This window comes from Pituophis catenifer, unplaced genomic scaffold (genome assembly GCF_029215685.1).
Source record: "Pituophis catenifer annectens isolate HBS135680 unplaced genomic scaffold, rPitCat1.0.hap2 SCAF_3, whole genome shotgun sequence".
Classification (NCBI taxonomy): domain Eukaryota; kingdom Metazoa; phylum Chordata; class Lepidosauria; order Squamata; family Colubridae; genus Pituophis; species Pituophis catenifer.
The window spans coordinates 53,741,980-53,759,049 of NW_027256883.1; the positions used below are offsets into that span (position 1 = coordinate 53,741,980).

A 17,070-nucleotide genomic window follows, 5' to 3' on the forward strand; every position below is an offset into this window, starting at 1 on the left:
AAAAATTAATAATAATCCAAACTTTGTGAACTCCAATTAGATCACTTTGTTTTTTCTCTAGTCCATTTGATCATAGTCTCTGGTGAACGGTACAGGAATATTAGCTTAGCATATAAATCTTCCTCTAGTTCTAATTCACCAGTCTCCCGCACTAAGAAGATATCTGTACACAGCTTTAGGATACGATCCACGTTGGGAAGCTCTTCAAACATAATAGAATGGGAGATTCCGCTGAAGAATTCACGGACAAATTTTCCTATTACCAGCACAACTGAAGCATATAAACCCATGATTCTACAAAACATGAAAGAAAAACATTAACATTTTAAAATGTGCAATAATTTGAAAAGAGACAGACAGACAGACCTAGAGTAGAGATGCAGCATGGCTAGATAAGGGACATGGGATGCCTCAAGAAAGTGGTAAGGTATGGATGGGGTGCCTCAGTGCAGGCTGTGTGCAAGTGTTTCTCCCCTGAGCAGCTGAAAATCTTCCTTGGATTTCACCAGGGATTTTCAGCCCCAAAGCTGAAGGACTTGTCCATAGCAATCCCTCCCCCCAACTCACACCTGACCTTGGTCTCTCTCTCCATCCCAAGACATCTTGCATCTTTACCTGGGATTAAGTCCACTTAATAATCCACAAGATTGCTTAATAACTGCAACTGAGAACCTCATGATTGCAGCTGTTAAACAAAGTGGTCATGTGATATCTTGCTTAAAGACTGCTTCACTGAATAACTGAGATTCCAGGTCCATTTATGTTTGTAAGTCGGGGACTATACATAGAGCATAAAATCGGCAATTGCCAACTATAAGTCTCAAGCAGTTCCTTGGTTAAAATTTTGCAACTCTTTTTTCCCATTTGAGTACTCCAATGGTCTGAATGATGTTTGTTTTTCTGATAGGGGTGGGGGCAGTATACTGTAATTGTCAATTGTCTGCTTTCAAGCTCTTCTAGCCTTCACCCTCATTAATGTTGAAAAAGGTGGGCTGGATTATACTCTGTTGCCTATATTTTAACCAATTGCACAATGGTAGGATAAATTAGCTATGGGAGCTTTCAGCCCCAATAAACTCTTCCATTAAAATGTAACTATCTGGATTCAATCCAATTTCTGATTCTGTTTTATTGATAGTAAAACTACCATTAATGTTCTCATCCAGTTACAGGATCTTCTACTTGGCTATAAGGATAAAAGTGATGTGATAAGAATTGATAACAATCATCTTTTAAAATTTACAAAAGCAGAGACACCCAAACATGCCCAAACATGTTATCAGATATGAGAGCAGTTGCTATCAAAAACTAAATAAATATGCAGTTTGAACTGCAGTTTGGGGACCAGGTTTAACTGGTTTGGAGCTCTTTGGAGTATATATTCCAAAATGGATCCATAACGACTGAACAGTGCCAGGTCTGGTTGGAAGCATGAAATCCGACGCACTGCAGTAATAAATCAAATAGACAGAATCTAAACACTTTCTTTATTCCTTCAGAATCTACTGAAAGCAATGTAGGCTTGTGAGAGGACCTACTTTGTAACTGTAAACGTCTGAATAGATGCTCGTATTATATGTTTGGTAGTTGATGAGAATAGTTATGACAGACTCTTTTGGATATATTTTATCATCTAGGGGTTTCAGTTATCTTACAGCCTTTAGAACTTGATCTTTTTCAGCCATTCATAATAATTTGATAATTTGGACATGGTCTTCGGCAATAATGGCAATGAAACTAGTCTCCTTCAGATGATCACATGTAAGGAAAGTTTGCTTCAATACAATGTAAATATAAACAGTAATGCTCCCGAAACATAAGCAACATTTCTTTACACAACAATGTTAACATGAAGTATTTGCTTACCCATAACCTGCCAAAAATCCAAGACTGGGAGGACTGACTTTGTCACTGAACACAATTAGTTCCAATCTAGTTTTATTTGACTCCATAAATTTGTTCTTCTGGTTTAAAACCCACCATTCATGAAGTTCACCGGACTTGTTATTATTAGATAGTGAAACAGTGATATCTTTAAACTTCCCACCTACAAAAAAGAAGAGAAGGAACAAAAAAACCCATCCTCTTTATTAGCTATTCCAGAGACATCCAGCCTGCGGCCTATGGGCCACATGCAGCCCTGGATAGCTAGTAATGTGGCCCCACAAGATCATAAACTTTAAACTTTATGTTTGTATGTTTATATACATTGTGTTTATATACACTGATTATATTACATATTTTATATGCGGCCCAGGTCAATTCTTCTTCACTTGGTGCGGTCCAGGCAAGCCAATAGGTTGGACACCCATGAGTTATTCAGAGAAGCAAGAAAATACTTTTTCAATTTCCCACAAAAAAAATATTGAATCAATGACCTCACACCACACAAATGTTTTATAATTGTAAAATAATTTATGTTAGAGATAAGTTTACCACTGCATCTGTTCTCAGTGAAGAATTAACTTAATGTCAAAATATACTTCTCTATATCTCTGTAAATTAGTGTCTAGAAAAGAGAATACCTTCCGAAAACTTAGAACTAGCCATCCTTCTTTTAAGCCTTCAGATTGTCTGATCAAGGCCTGTATCAGTATGTCTGAAAATAAAAGGAAGCAAATGAAATCCTTCTCCCTTCTCCTAACATGCTACCTTCCACTGCAGTAACAGGAGTGCTGTAGCTGAACAAGATCACTTCCTTGATTGTAAGCAATGCTGCATAAACAAAACTGTTTCAATCTACAAGGCCTTATAATCTGTAGGTAGTCCTTGCATAATGACCATTTGTTTATAGAGACCATTCAAAGTTATGATGATATACTGTCAGCCAGTCCTCCAAATTACAGCCATTATAGCACCCCTGGTCATGTGACAAAATCCGAGCGCTTGGAAAGCTGTCTGTATGCACTTTAACTTTCCTTACCTGCCTATCTCCTCCCTCCCTCTGCCCTTTTGGCTGTCCTTACCCTGCTGCTATTGCCTGCCCCTTCTGCCCTCTGCTGATTGTTGCTACCTTCTTCATGCTGCCAATGAAGTGTATCCAGCAGAAGCAGCTGCTAACACCTTTGGAATGCTGCACACAAGACGCTCACATGGTTTTGTGGCATCACAATGGGGAGGCATCACAAGGCCTCCCCATTGCTTTGCAAGGCCACATGAAAGTCTCACGAAGGGCCAGCAATTGCCTCAGCCAGGCACACCTTGTCAGCAGTGGAAGAAGATAGTGAAGGTCAGGTAGGGCTGAAGGGAGTAGACAGAGGTAGGTAGCGGTGATGAAGTGCAGGGATAGGCAGGAGGGGGGAATTGAAGCAAAGTTCAGCACAATATGGCCAAAAAAACTGTGAAGTTCTGACTTAATAATCATAACTGGGAATCAGAAGTGCTGTCACTAAATGATGCAGTCATGTGGTAATTCACCTTATGACAATTTTGCTTAGTGATGGAAATTCTGAAATTCCCAATTAGTCCCAATTAAGTAGGGTCATTAAGCAAGAACTATCTGTAATGCAAGTTGTGATAAAATCAAGAGAGAAGAGGATACTTCCCCCTCTAAATATAAGGAAAGCTTGGTTCCATGAAGGATGCATTTAATATTATCTCAAAGTCATGAAAATCTTCTTATTATCCTTTAATCAAGCCAGTAGGAGATAAATTATTAAACGGTGGTAGATGCAAGAAGAAGCATTTCATCAGCACTTTCTATTAGCCTTTGAGACACCACAAAATGAAACATTTGAATTTTTTTGTTTCTAAGAATGACCCTTAATCTGCAACATGGGAGACTCAAAAATTACAAAACAATGTTTTATCACTTGAAATAATGCTGAAAATTCATACCGTCCAAAAGTTGTTTTACAGGTTTTGCAGCATTATCGCTAGGTGCCTTGATATAATGTGGATATACTCCAGCAAGCGTCCTAGGTAAGGAACAACATGATTTAAGGATATTTAATAGAAATGTATTTACAATATTTTGCGGTCATAACTGATCTTTCTTATCTCATACAGTGACTGGGTAAAGTCATTCCAGCACCATAAGTGACTCGCGATTTTAACATGTCTCCCTGGTTTCAGTCCAAAACTCTATTTGATCATTGGTTCACTATTATAATTATAAATATTTATGTGTAATTCCCAGATGGCAAATTCCATGTTCATTTTCTTTTAAAATTTATTACTCTTCAATATAGTAAAAATTTGAGGACAGCTAGCCTATCATCAAAGTATTCTCAATTTTAGTATCAGAAGGGTAACATATTTTTATTAAAACAAACTCTAGAACTGTTAACTATTCATCTAATTCTTTAAATGATTTTCTATGAGCCAAGTACAGTAAAAACTATGCTGAAAGAGATTTTGACATATATATAAGTAGTCCTCGACTTACAATCACAGTTGAGTCCAAAATTTCTGTCGCTAAGCAAGACAGTTGTTAAATGAGTTTTGTCCCATTTTACGACTTTTTTGCCACAGTTGTTAAGCAAATTGCTGCAATTCTTAAATTAGTATCATGGTTGTTAAATGAATCTGGCTTCCCCATGGACTTTGCTTGTCAGAAGATCGTAAAAGGTAATCACATGACCCTGGGACACTGCAACCATCATAAATCTGAGTCAATTGCCAAGCATCTGAATTTTGATCACATGACTATGAGGATGCTGCATCGGTTATAAGTATGAAAAACGGTCATAAGCCATTTTTTTTCAGGGCTGTTGTAACTTCAAATGGCCAATAAATAAACCGTTGTAAGTTGAGGACTACCTGTACATCTGCTTCCTTGATAGTACTATACAATAAAAACAACCAAGCCTACATGTGAGTGTATTTGTTGAATACATGTGGCACATATTATCAGTTCAAAAACACTGATGATTAACAAGTATGGAAAGACAATAGCAACAATATGCAATCTTTTCCCCATTCTTTATAGGTAGCTCCAGATGTGTTATATTTCTGTTTGAAACTGGCTGTTTGTTCCTCTTAAAGGCCCTTGCAGATGATTGATATGTATCCAATGCTGGGATTCAACCCACTTAACAACTGGTTCGCCGAAAATGTAAGTGTGCACGTATGTGCGCATGCAGCTTCTGTGTATGCGCATGGCTTCTGTGCATGTGCATGCACAGTGTTTGTGCATGCGTGCGTGCGGCTTCTGCACATGGCTTCTGCGCATGCACATGTGCACAACTTTCGCACATGCGCGGCTTCCGCCATGCAGCGAGGGTCGACCGAGCAGCCTTTCAGGGCCTGTTCCGCTCCATCTCTGCTCTCCAGGGCAGTGGCTGCTTCTCTCCACTACTGGCAGCTGCTCTTGCTGGGAGAGAGAGCATCTCTTGTGCAATTTAGCAGCTGTGAGTTGCCGCTTGCCTCTAAGTCCTATCCGGAAAGCGTGCAGCAGAGAAGCAGCAGCCATGTTGAATTCTGCTTCTCTGTACTGTGTGTTTTCCGGATGGGACTTAGAGGAAAGTGGCAGCTCACAGCTGCTAAATTGCACAAGAGATGCTCTCTCTTCCAGCAAGAGCAGCAGTGGAGAGAAGCAGCTGCTGACCCAGAGACCACATGGAGCGTCTCCGTGAGCGAGCAAGCCTCGGCAAGGGACGGTTGCAAGATCTCTGCTGCAGCCAGCTAAGAAGAACTGTCCAGTAGTTTGAGACCAGAGGGGGCTGATGGCAAGCGGGCGGTGGCTCCAGGGCAAGGCTGGAGCCGGGAAATGGCACATTCCCCAACCCGGCCAAGGCGAGCAGCGAGCGGGTGGCGCCTCGGGGCAAGGCTGTAGCCTGGGAATGCTGTGTCCCTGGGCCCCAACCCGAGGCGAAGGGCTAGCGGGTGGCATGCTTACCTTTGGTGAGCAGAGCGGGCAAGGTGCGGAGGCAAGGCATGGACATTAGCTGGACCACGTGGTGAAGGGAAGATAATATATAGGACAGGGTGGGGCGGGCAGGGATAGCCGGTGATTGATTTTACCGGTTCTCCAAATTACCCAAAATCATAACAACTGGTTCACCTGAACCGGTCCAAACCGGCTGAATCCCACCTCTGTATGCATCCTATCCAGAAGATTGTAATTTAGTAATTAGTTCAATTTAGGGAACTTTTTAAAGGATTTAATACCAACACGAAGGTGGAGTAATATATTCTTTCTACTGAGGGAGGGAGAAGGAAGGAAGGAAGGAAGGAAGGAAGGAAGGAAGGAAGGAAGGAAGGAAGGAAGGAAGGAAGGAAGGAAGGAAGGAAGGAAGGAAAAAATAAATTATGGCATCTATATAATGTAAAACATTTACAAATGTAATACATGTAATCATGAGCTTTTACTACTTTTCTATATAAGAAATAAAATATCTTGTATTTTAGAATATATCACAAGTACTTACACAAAGTGGTTTACTTGTTGATTTGGATTTTCCATCATTGCTGCAATACTTTTTCTTGTATCAGCTGGTAGATTGTGAGATATTTTATCTGATACTGTTTCTGCTTTTGCTCCAAGAGAGATATTTCTTTAATAAATATTTTATAAAAATGTATTATTTAATCATTCAGTAACATATATTACAAACTACTGTATTCCTCTAATTGTTATATTCAACATAATCACTAGATAGGAGACTTTGAAATACTAATTTGATTGACAACTCTATTCTGTGAATGTTTACTGTTGTTGTTATTATTATTTTTATTATTATCTTTATTCATTAAATATGAAACTCAGTCAACTGAACATTCAAAAATGCATCACAAATACCATTGACTGGTGCTAGTGGTTGATATGGGTTGCTGCCAGCGTCCTAGATATCAACCAAGTACCTTCTTAAGATGTACGATGTTCCAAGTAGCACAGTTTTTTGCAGTTCCACTGGTGTTATTGCAGGAAACTGCAATTTGTTGATATATCTTATAAAATTCTTGGACATTGTACTAAGTGCCCCGATGACAATGGGTATCACTGTTACATGTTTCATCCATAATCATGTAGTTTCAATGGCCAGGTTGCAATATTTCGTGATTTTTTCCAGTTCTTTCTCTTCGACTCTGGCATTTCCTGGTACCACGATGTCAATAAATTGTACTTTTCTGTTTTCAACAACTGTGATATCTGGCATGTTGTGTTCCAAATGACGATCCATCTGTATTTGAAAGTCCCACAAGATCTTCACCTTCTCATTTTCTATAACTTTTTCCACTTTATGTTCCCATTATGTTTTGGATACAGGTAAATCATATTTTTTACATAATGACCAGTGGATTAATTTAGCAACTTGGTCGTGTCTAGCTTTGTAATCAGTTTATGCGATTTTGCTGCATTCACATATTAAATGTGAAACAGTTTTGACTTTGTTGTTGCAGTTTGGATTGTCGGTGGATTTTTGTATCTTCGCTTTCATGGCATTAGTTTGTAGTGCTTGTTCTTGAGCAGTGAGTATTAAACCTTCCGTTTCTTTCTTGATGGTTCCCATCTTAAGCCATGCCCATGTAAAGTTGTCATCACATTTTCCTTCAATGTTTTTCAAGGGCTGTCCATGCAAAGCTTTGTTTTTAATCTTTTTGTTGTTGTTGTTGTTTTTGTTTTTGTTGTTGTTGTTGTTGTTGTTATAATATTTATTTGACACTTATCTCATCATGGGGCTACTTTAGGCTGTGGCTTCTATTCTCACAAATAAAACTTCAGATTTATTTATTTTTATTTTTAACTTAGTTAGTCGAACATGTGCAAGATAACAGCTATAGGTATAAACATGGACATGAACAAGGAATGAGTACAAATAAATGGGGAGAGTAGGACAGGGACGGTAGGCACGCTGATGCCCTTATGCATGCTCCCTTTACTCTTAGGAATGGGGTGAGGTCCATGGTAGACAGTTTAAAGTTGAAGCTGTGGGGATTAGAAGATGTAACAACAGTGTCAAGTAGAGCATTCTAGGCATTGACCACTCTGTTGCTGAAGTCGTATTTTCTGCAATTGAGTTTGGAGCAGTTTACATTGAGTTTGTATTTATTGTTTGCCCGTGTATTGTTGAGGTTGAAGCTGAAGTAGTCATTGACAGGTAGGACATTGTAGCAGACAATTTTTTTTTATTTGATTTATATGCTGCCCTTCTCCGGAGACTCAGGGCGGTTTGCAATGCGTTAAGCAATAGCCTTCATACTTTTGTATATATTTATACAAAGTCAGCTTTTTGCTCCCACAATCTGGGTCCTCATTTTACCTACCTTTGAAAGGATGGAAGGCTGAGTCAACCTTGAGCCTGGTGAAATTTGAACTTACAGTAATTGCAGGCAGCTGATGTTAATAACAGTGCTTTAGTCTGCTGTGCCACCAGGGCACAGCAGACTAAATGTACTATGCAGTACATACAGGTGAAACTCGAAAAATTAGAATATCGTGCAAAAGTTCATTTATTTCAGTAATGCAACTTAAAAGGTGAAACTAATATATGAGATAGACTCATTACATGCAAAGCGAGATAGTTCAAGCCTTGATTTGTCATAATTTTGATGATTATGGCTTGCAGCTCATGAAAACCCCAAATTCACAATCTCAGAAAATTAGAATATTACATGAAATCAATAAAACAAGGATTGTGCATAGAACAATATCGGACCTCTGAAAAGTATAAGCATGCATATGTACTCAGTACTTGGTTTGGGCCCCTTTTGCATCAATTACTGCCTCAATGCGGCATGGCATGGATGCTATCAGTCTGTGGCACTGCTGAGGTGTTATGGAAGACCAGGATGCTTCAATAGCAGCCTTCAGCTCTTCTGCATTGTTCGGTCTCATGTCTCTCATTTTTCTCTTGGCAATGCCCCATAGATTCTCTATGGGGTTCAGGTCAGGCGAGTTTGCTGGCCAATCAAGCACAGTAATCCCATGGTCATTGAACCAGGTTTTGGTACTTTTGGCAGTGTGGGCAGGTGCCAAGTCCTGCTGGAAAATGAAGTCAGCATCCCCATAAAGCTCGTCTGCGGAAGGAAGCATGAAGTGCTCCAAAATCTCCTGGTAGACGGCTGCGTTGACCCTGGACTTAATGAAGCACAGTGGACCAACACCAGCAGATGACATGGCTCCCCAAATCCACACAGACTGTGGAAACTTTACACTGGACTTCAAGCATCTTGCAGTGTGTGCCCCTCCATTCTTCCTCCAGACTCTGGGTCCTTGGTTTCCAAATGAGATGCAAAAGTTGCTCTCATCAGAAAAGAGGACTTTGGACCACTGAGCAACAGACCAGTTCTTTTTTTCTTTAGCCCAGGTAAGACCCTTCTGACGTTGTTTGTTGTTCAGGAGCGGCTTGACGAAGAATATGACATTTGAAGCCCATGTCCAGGATCCGTCTGTGTGTGGTGGCTCTTGATGCACTGACTCCAGCCTCTGTCCACTCCTTGTGAAAGTCCCCAACACTTTTGAATGGCCTTTTCCTGACAATCCTCTCCAGGCTGCGGTCATCCCTGCTGCTTGTGCACCTTTTTCTTCCACACTTTTCCCTTCCACATAACTTTCTGTTAATGTGCTTTGATACAGCACTTTGGGAACATCCAACTTCTTTTGCAATTACCTTTTGAGGCTTTCCCTCCTTATGGAGGGTGTCGATAATGGTTTTCTGCACAACTGTCAGGTCAGCAGTCTTTCCCATGATTGTGATTCCTACTGAACCAGACTGAGAGACCATTTCAAGGCTCAGGAACCCTTTGCAGGTGTGATGGCTTACTTAGCTGATTAGATTGGGACACTTTGAGACTAGAATATTGAACCTTTTCACAATATTCTAATTTTCTGAGATTGTGAATTTGGGGTTTTCATGAGCTGCAAGCCATAATCATCAAAATTATGACAAATCAAGGCTTGAACTATCTCGCTTTGCATGTAATGAGTCTATCTCATATATTAGTTTCACCTTTTAAGTTGCATTATTGAAATAAATGAACTTTTGCACGATATTCTAATTTTTCGAGTTTCACCTGTAGTACTATGCTTAGGTCAGACCGTAGGCGGCATAGTTCCAGGTTGTTCAAGCCCAAAATTTCAAGCCTGGTGGTGTAAGGGATTCTATTGTGAGCAGAGGAGTGGAATATTCTTCTCATGAAATACCTCTGGATCCATTCAATTGTATTAATGTCAGATATACAGTGTAGATTCGAGGCAGACAAGCTATATTCAATAATAGGTCTGGCAAAGGTTTTGTATGCCCTAGTTTGCAGTACAATGTTACCAGAGAAGAAGCTTCGCAAGATTAGGTTAACAACTCTTAATGCCTTTTTGGCAATGCTGTTACAGTGAGCTCTAGGGCTTAGATCATTTGAGATGAGTACTCCTAGGTCCTTGACAGAGTAAGGGTCTTCTACGAGGTCGTATCCTCCCAGCTTGTATTTGGTTTCTGATTTTTGTTGCCAATGTGTAGGACAGAGCATTTGTTAGTTGAGATTTGGAGTTGTCAATTGTGTGACCATTCTGACACATAGTCAAGGTCGCTTTGTAGGGCAGCAGCATTGTAGGTGGTGTTAAACAGTTTTACGTCATCAGCGAAGAGGACGTAGCTGCTTATAATATGATTGCAAGGGTCATTTATGTAAAACAGAAAGAGTGTGGGTCCTAAAACGCTGCCTTGGGGGACACTGCTATTAACTGATGCCGGGTTTGATAGGGTGCTCCCTATTTTGACTACTTGTTGCCTGTTTGACAGGAACACGGCTATCCACTTGTGCAGTGATCTGGAAATGCTGTAAGAGCTTAGTTTTAACAATAGTTTGTCGTGTACCACTGAATCAAAGGCTTTGCAGAAGTCTATGTAAATTGCATTTATTGCTTTACCCTGGTCAAGTTTTGTGGTCCAAATGTTTCTGCAGTGTAGGAGTTGCATGTTACAGGACAAATTTTTCCTGAAACCAAACTGTTTGTTAGAAAACAGGTTGTTTGTTTCTAAGTGGAGGGTGATGGATTGAATTATAATTGATTCCATGACTTTACAGGTGATGTAAAACAATAAGATTGGTCTGTAATTTTCTACTAGGCTGGGGTCTCCCTTTTTGAAGATAGGTATGACTGTGGCTAATGACCATAGGTCAGGTAAGGAGCTGGTTCTCAAAGATATGTCATAGATTGTGGTTAGAGCAGTGGTTTTCAACCTGTGGGTCGGGACCTCTTTGGGGGTCAAACAACCCTTTCACAGGGGTCGCCTAAGACCATCGGAAGACACATATTTTCAATGGTTTTAGGAATAATTTTATGGTTGGGGGTCACCACAACATGAGGAACTGTATTAAAGGGTCGCGGCATTAGGAAGGTTGAGACCCACTGGTTTAGAGGTTTGGCTATGGCAGTGGAAAGCTTTTTCAAGAAGTAGGCACATAATCCATCAGGGCCAATAGATAAAGATGGTTTTGGGGTGTGTAGTGCCGTTTCGACGTTATTTACTGTAAAATCAATATTATCAGATCATTGCAATTAGTTGTGTTACGACTAGGAAATGTGGGGCTGAAGCCATTGCTGTTGATAAAGACTGAAGTAAAGAATGTGTTGAAGAGATTGGCCTTAACGATCGTTACAGTCTTCCCCGTTAGGTCCTTTTAGGGGTGTGATGGTTTTAGAGTCTTTAAGTTTGGCATTTACGAAATTATAGAAGGCTCAGGTAGATTTCAAGTGAAACAGCTCTTCCTCTTGTTTGCAGTGGTAATTGGTGCATTCTGCCTTTATCTGACGGCATAAGGTGTTTTAGCGGTTTTTAAAGTTAGCTATGTAGTCAGTTTTGTTTTTCCGCCAAAGAGATTTTTGGGGGGATTGAAGCTTTCTTATTGTTATGGTAATTTGTTGTTTTTTTTTTGGCTTCAGTTGTTATTAATGGTACGTGTAGTTTAATGACTCTATTGACTTCGAGCAAAAAAGGGTTATAACGGTCTTCTGCAGTATTACAGTCAGTGAATAGAAGGTGCCAATCAAGAGATATGAGATCGGCAGCTATGAGATCATCGTTGTCTTTTTTAAAGTTATAATTTGGTGCCCCATCATTATGACCTTCTTTGAAAGGATGTAAATTTGTTCCCTGCTGCCACAGTACTGTCAGAAAATTGATGCTAATTGATAAATTGATGCTAATAATTTTCCAGGAACTAAGATTCTGTGTTAAGGAGGCTGACTTTTCATATTTTTTACACAGATAACAGAGATGCATCGTAGCATATTCTTACTGGGAATGTAAAATATTTAAACTGGGCTCCTAGTTCAAAAAACCTTTACACTAAGTGTTCCATAAACAATTATGACATCCATAAGAGTCTAAAAATCTTCACTAGCACTGAAACTAAGGTTAAATTGGTGGTTAAACAAGATGGCAGATTAACAGATAGGTAATAGAATGACTATTATAAATATTTAAGAATAATTTTTCATATCTCAGGATTGTGGCGTATGCAGTTATCATATGCAGTAAATAATAATGCATCATGATCATGATCATCATCATCATCATCCTTATCTCACACAGCTGGTGGGTTCCACATTCTTTCAGTGCTAATTATTTTAATACTGAACTTTATCACTTTTACTATATGAGGTCCAGGCCTATGATTATTGCTATTCTTTATATAAAAGAGATTATTCCAATCAATAATCTTTACCATATTTTACTTCTAACCATTTTCATATCCAGATAAAAAAAAGTGATACACTTATATACTATCAATGATATACCTTTGAATGTTCCATGAAATAACCAAAGAAAAATCAGGATTCTCTGCCTTGAGCTCCTTTATCATATTTTTTCTGCTAGGAGGGCTGATGGTCCATAATGAATTTGAACTGCCTTCTAGCTGAGCCACTGTTATATCTTCTATAGCATAGTTTTCTAGAAACTGTAAAGCACCCTTAAAAAAAAAAAAAGAAATTATCTCTATTTGTTGTCTGTAGAACTGTTCCATCAAAAGTTTCATTATTCAAAGAAGGAGAGAGAGACAAGCTATGGAAAAGATGTACAGCCAGTGGTGGGATTCAGCCAGTTTGCACCATTTCGGGAGAAGCGGTTGTTAACTTCCTGAGCAGTTTGGCAAACTGGTTGTTGGAAAAAATCATATGGGCAGAGAATCGGTTGTTAAACTACTTGAATCCTATCACTGTGTACAGCTATAACTAGTGGACAAATGAAAGAAAACAGGGAGACATAGCACATAGAATGGCAGAATGGACAAAATCAAGAAACATTGTTATGCTAATTAACTGAATGGTCAGAGCACTTCAAAGCACAATATTCTACATTCTGCGAGGGAAATCCATTACTAGAAAATCATGAAACCAGCTAGCTGAGCCAAATTTTCTTTTCTTTTCTCCTTTTCTCTCAAAAGCATGAGTACATCATAAATGTAACTGATTAATTAGTTTGCAGAAAATAAGTGAAATATTTTTTAACCTATGAGAAATTCAGCATTCCCATTTTATAACAGATAAGCATTAATTACTAAATGACTGGTTTAAAATAGCCATTGCAGATATGCCTTTTACTGGATTTACAGATGAATTCATGGATACACTCAGAATGTCAGTACAAATGGAATATTAAATAAATAACAGTCACACTGCTATTTTGAAGAATATTTAATGCTTCCACAATTGCTTGCCATTAGTGATATTATTTTTATAGTACTATTAAAGAAATACTTACTGTATCCTTAAATGCTTTGTGGAAGTCTTTATATTGTTTATTTGTCATATTTTTTAGTTGACTTTGCTGGGCACTCATTGTAAAAATAGGCTGGAAAATAACATAAAAGTTGCTGTAGACATCTTTTGGATGGATACCTTTCAGTAAATATACATCAATGCTTTCTTTTGCTGAAATTTAAGTCTATAATAAATGTTAGCATATGAAAGAAAACAACACATGACATTTTAACAAGTTGTACCTGGTAACCTCCTAAAGTTATTGTGATGGATACATCAAGAGGCTTATTTGTGACACCTGCAACAGATTTAATTAGAGACATGAAGAGCAGCGGGAACCACACTATGCATATCAGCAAGACAATAATCATGCCACCCATTCCATACTTCACAACTTTCTTTTTCTTCTGGCCCCTTGGTTGGGGATATCGCTGCAAAAAGAGAGAAAAAGCAAATAAGCAAATAAATGCATGTGTTTTTCTTTCCTCTGAAAAGAGATAAAACCCATTAATTGTTTAAATTACATTTTCCATGTATTTGAACTTTAATCTGTGTTCATATGTGGCATCCTTATTAGATTGGAACTCCGTAGTTTCTTGTCAGACCACACTAAATAATTAGTATTATCCAAATGACTATATCTGAGACACAGTGGGCAAATAGTCCAGCATCTTGCTCAGGAACAGTAAATTCAATAGTAAATGTCATTGTCTAAAACCACATGGTCTAATTTTTTTTTTCCAATAAAACTTTAGAATCGCAAGCAGACACTGACAATGAAATCCGTATTCCCAGGTAGGCTGTAACTGATTTCATAAGCTAGAGGTAGCAAAGTATATTTCTTAATTCTTCATGCAAGATCTGCCATAACAGCAACGCTGCAATTCAAGCAGTGAATCTTAGTGTCTGGGGTCAGCTAACAAAGAGAGCTCAGACCCATAAAGCTTATATTGCAAAATGCTGTTTTGTAGAAACTGCCAAAGGAGTCCTATATCAGAATTCTTATAAAGGTCTTGTAATTCAGGGGCTCAATATGTATATAACCTCTGGAATTTGATTGTATATGCTGTCCATCATCATCGTTAGCAGAGTTCGGAAGTGGAAGAAAAAGCTTGTTTGAAACTTTGGAAAAGTAAATTAAACAAAGTATGAAAAATAATATTTTTTTCATACTATGGTGGTTAGAAAAATGTGAATTTAGACTAAATAGCTTTTCTAAACAACATTCCAATGAAAAGCATTATTTCATAGTAGCTACAGATTTCAGATACATAGGAATGATAGAAAATTGTAGGAACTGAAAGATCTAATTCTTATTTTTCCTTCAAATAACTGATTGTATGTAGTTGTATTAATGGACAGTTACTGAGGAAAATTAAACTTCTGCTCAAATTAATGCTACAGGTTGTAGCAATAATAGGTGCACTTTTAATGTATCTATTCTGTAACCCATAGCCTAGCAGCCTGGATGTCATCCTAACCTACACTTATGCACTACAGTATATACTGCTTTCTTAATGGAAAAAAAAAATAAAATTGTTAATTAAAAAGCCCAACAGAATCGAAGTGCTACATACAAAGCCCTAGTAGTTTTAGCTCTTGATTTTTATCCTGGTCTTCCAGGGGAATGTCTCACTTTCAAAAGTTCTAAAACACTCTTACTTGGTACCACAGTGGTGCATCCAGAAATTATTTCTGAGAAAGTTATGAAGTTATGTTGAATAGGCTTGATTTCAGTTATAAGCTCTTTTCTCATGGACTAAATAAAGCTGAAGTTTTCTTTGGACAATTACATATTAATTACATATTGATTGCATATAATAAATATTTTTGTATTCTATCAGTTCTGCTTTTTTAAAAGAATGATTTTTTTTCTATGCTCTTGAACCTTTATACAAGTATATAGAAATACACAGAAATAAACAGATACAGAAATACACAGAAACAAGTCCCTGTGAATGGAAGTAAAAAATGAGATTAATATTGCCCACCAATTCTAGAAAGTTTGAAATACTATTAATCTAATATGGAAATATGGGAAATATGATCACATTTCCCTTTGAGACTGTACAAGGTGAACTTTTTGCTGATTATAAGGTTGCAAAGAAAAAATAAACGAAGAAATTTCTTACTTTTTCTGACTCTCGCCAGCACTTTAAAATGAATATATGAGCATAAATATCTTCAACACAGATCCAACTGGAAAGACTTAATGTGGTATCTGTCCAAACCCAGTCCATAACTGCCCTCAATTCAGTCAAGAAAGGGACTAGGCGGAACCTATCAAAGAAGAAAAATAAGTTTTAGCTTGGCATATTCTGTGGTTTTCATTGCATTAGTCAAATGCAGCCCATGCCTTCCATTTTGTGACTTTCTTGCAGTCCATGCCCTCCATTTTGTGGCTTCCAGAAACCCCCCCCCCCCGATTGCATTACTTTTAAAAGCATTATTTTCCTAATTTACTGCAATAAAAACATAATCCTCCAGAAAAAAAGGAGATAGATTTATTTAAACATTTAGAACTGTTTTATGTAGATATAGGATGACCTATGATTTAGTTCTAACATCATTTATGTTCCAGGATGAAGACTAGCTAAAATGTTCCATTTGTCTATGATAATTTTCTAAAACTTTCTGTACAAGAAGAGTATGATGCCTCTATTTTCTCTTCCCTCGTACAAGAAATGACAAGATTTTGTCCAAAAAAGATTTTGTCAGGGGGGCAGAGGTCGACCTCGAGACGCCTCATATGTGGGTGCCTCGGGTCGGTCCTCTCGCCCCTTTTGTTCAACATCTATGTGAAGCCGCTGGGTGAGATCATCCGTGGCTTCGGGGTGAAATACTACCAGTACGCTGATGACACCCAGCTGTACATCTCCACCCCGGGCCACCCCAATGATGCTCTTGAAGTGATGTCCCGGTGCATGGAGGCCGTGCGGATCTGGATGGGGAGGAACAGGCTCAGGCTCAACCCATCCAAGACTGAGTGGCTGTGGTTTCCGGCATCCCGATATAGTCAGTTGACACCATCACTGACTATTGGGGGCGACTCTTTGGCGCCCATGCTCGCAATTTGGGCGTCCTCCTGGATACGCAGCTGTCCTTGGAGGAACATCTGATGGCTGTAGCTAGGGGGACTTTTTATCAGGTTCGCCTGATCCGCCAGTTGCGGCCCTTCCTAGATTGGGATTCCTTGTGCACAGTCACTCATGCCCTCGTCACCTCTAGCCTGGACTAGGGCAATGCTCTCTTCATGGGGCTCCCCTTGAAGAGCACCCGGAGGCTCCAACCGGTCCAGAATGTGGCCGCACGGGTAGTTACGGGAGCCGCATGGTGCTCCCACATAACACCTCTCTTGCGTGAGCTGCACTGGCTTCCGGTGGTCTTCCGGGTGCGCTTCAAGGTGTTGGTTATCACCTTTAAAG

General features: G+C 39.0%; 1 protein-coding gene across 3 annotated transcripts in view; it reads right to left on the bottom strand.

Annotated features, from left to right (window-relative positions):
- Positions 1-41: 41 nt before the first annotated feature.
- The window catches only part of PIEZO2 (piezo type mechanosensitive ion channel component 2), a 150,447-nt gene continuing 133,418 nt past the window's right edge, over positions 42-17,070 (bottom strand). For all 3 annotated transcript variants that reach the window (XM_070942381.1, XM_070942380.1, XM_070942379.1), the window contains 8 exons: positions 15,778-15,925; positions 13,888-14,076; positions 13,647-13,736; positions 12,683-12,855; positions 6,372-6,497; positions 3,838-3,917; positions 1,867-2,047; positions 42-294 (listed from right to left, as the gene is read on the bottom strand). In XM_070942381.1, coding sequence (XP_070798482.1) covers positions 42-294; positions 1,867-2,047; positions 3,838-3,917; positions 6,372-6,497; positions 12,683-12,855; positions 13,647-13,736; positions 13,888-14,076; positions 15,778-15,925 — 1,240 coding nt within the window. The remainder of the gene's footprint in view (positions 295-1,866; positions 2,048-3,837; positions 3,918-6,371; positions 6,498-12,682; positions 12,856-13,646; positions 13,737-13,887; positions 14,077-15,777; positions 15,926-17,070) is intronic.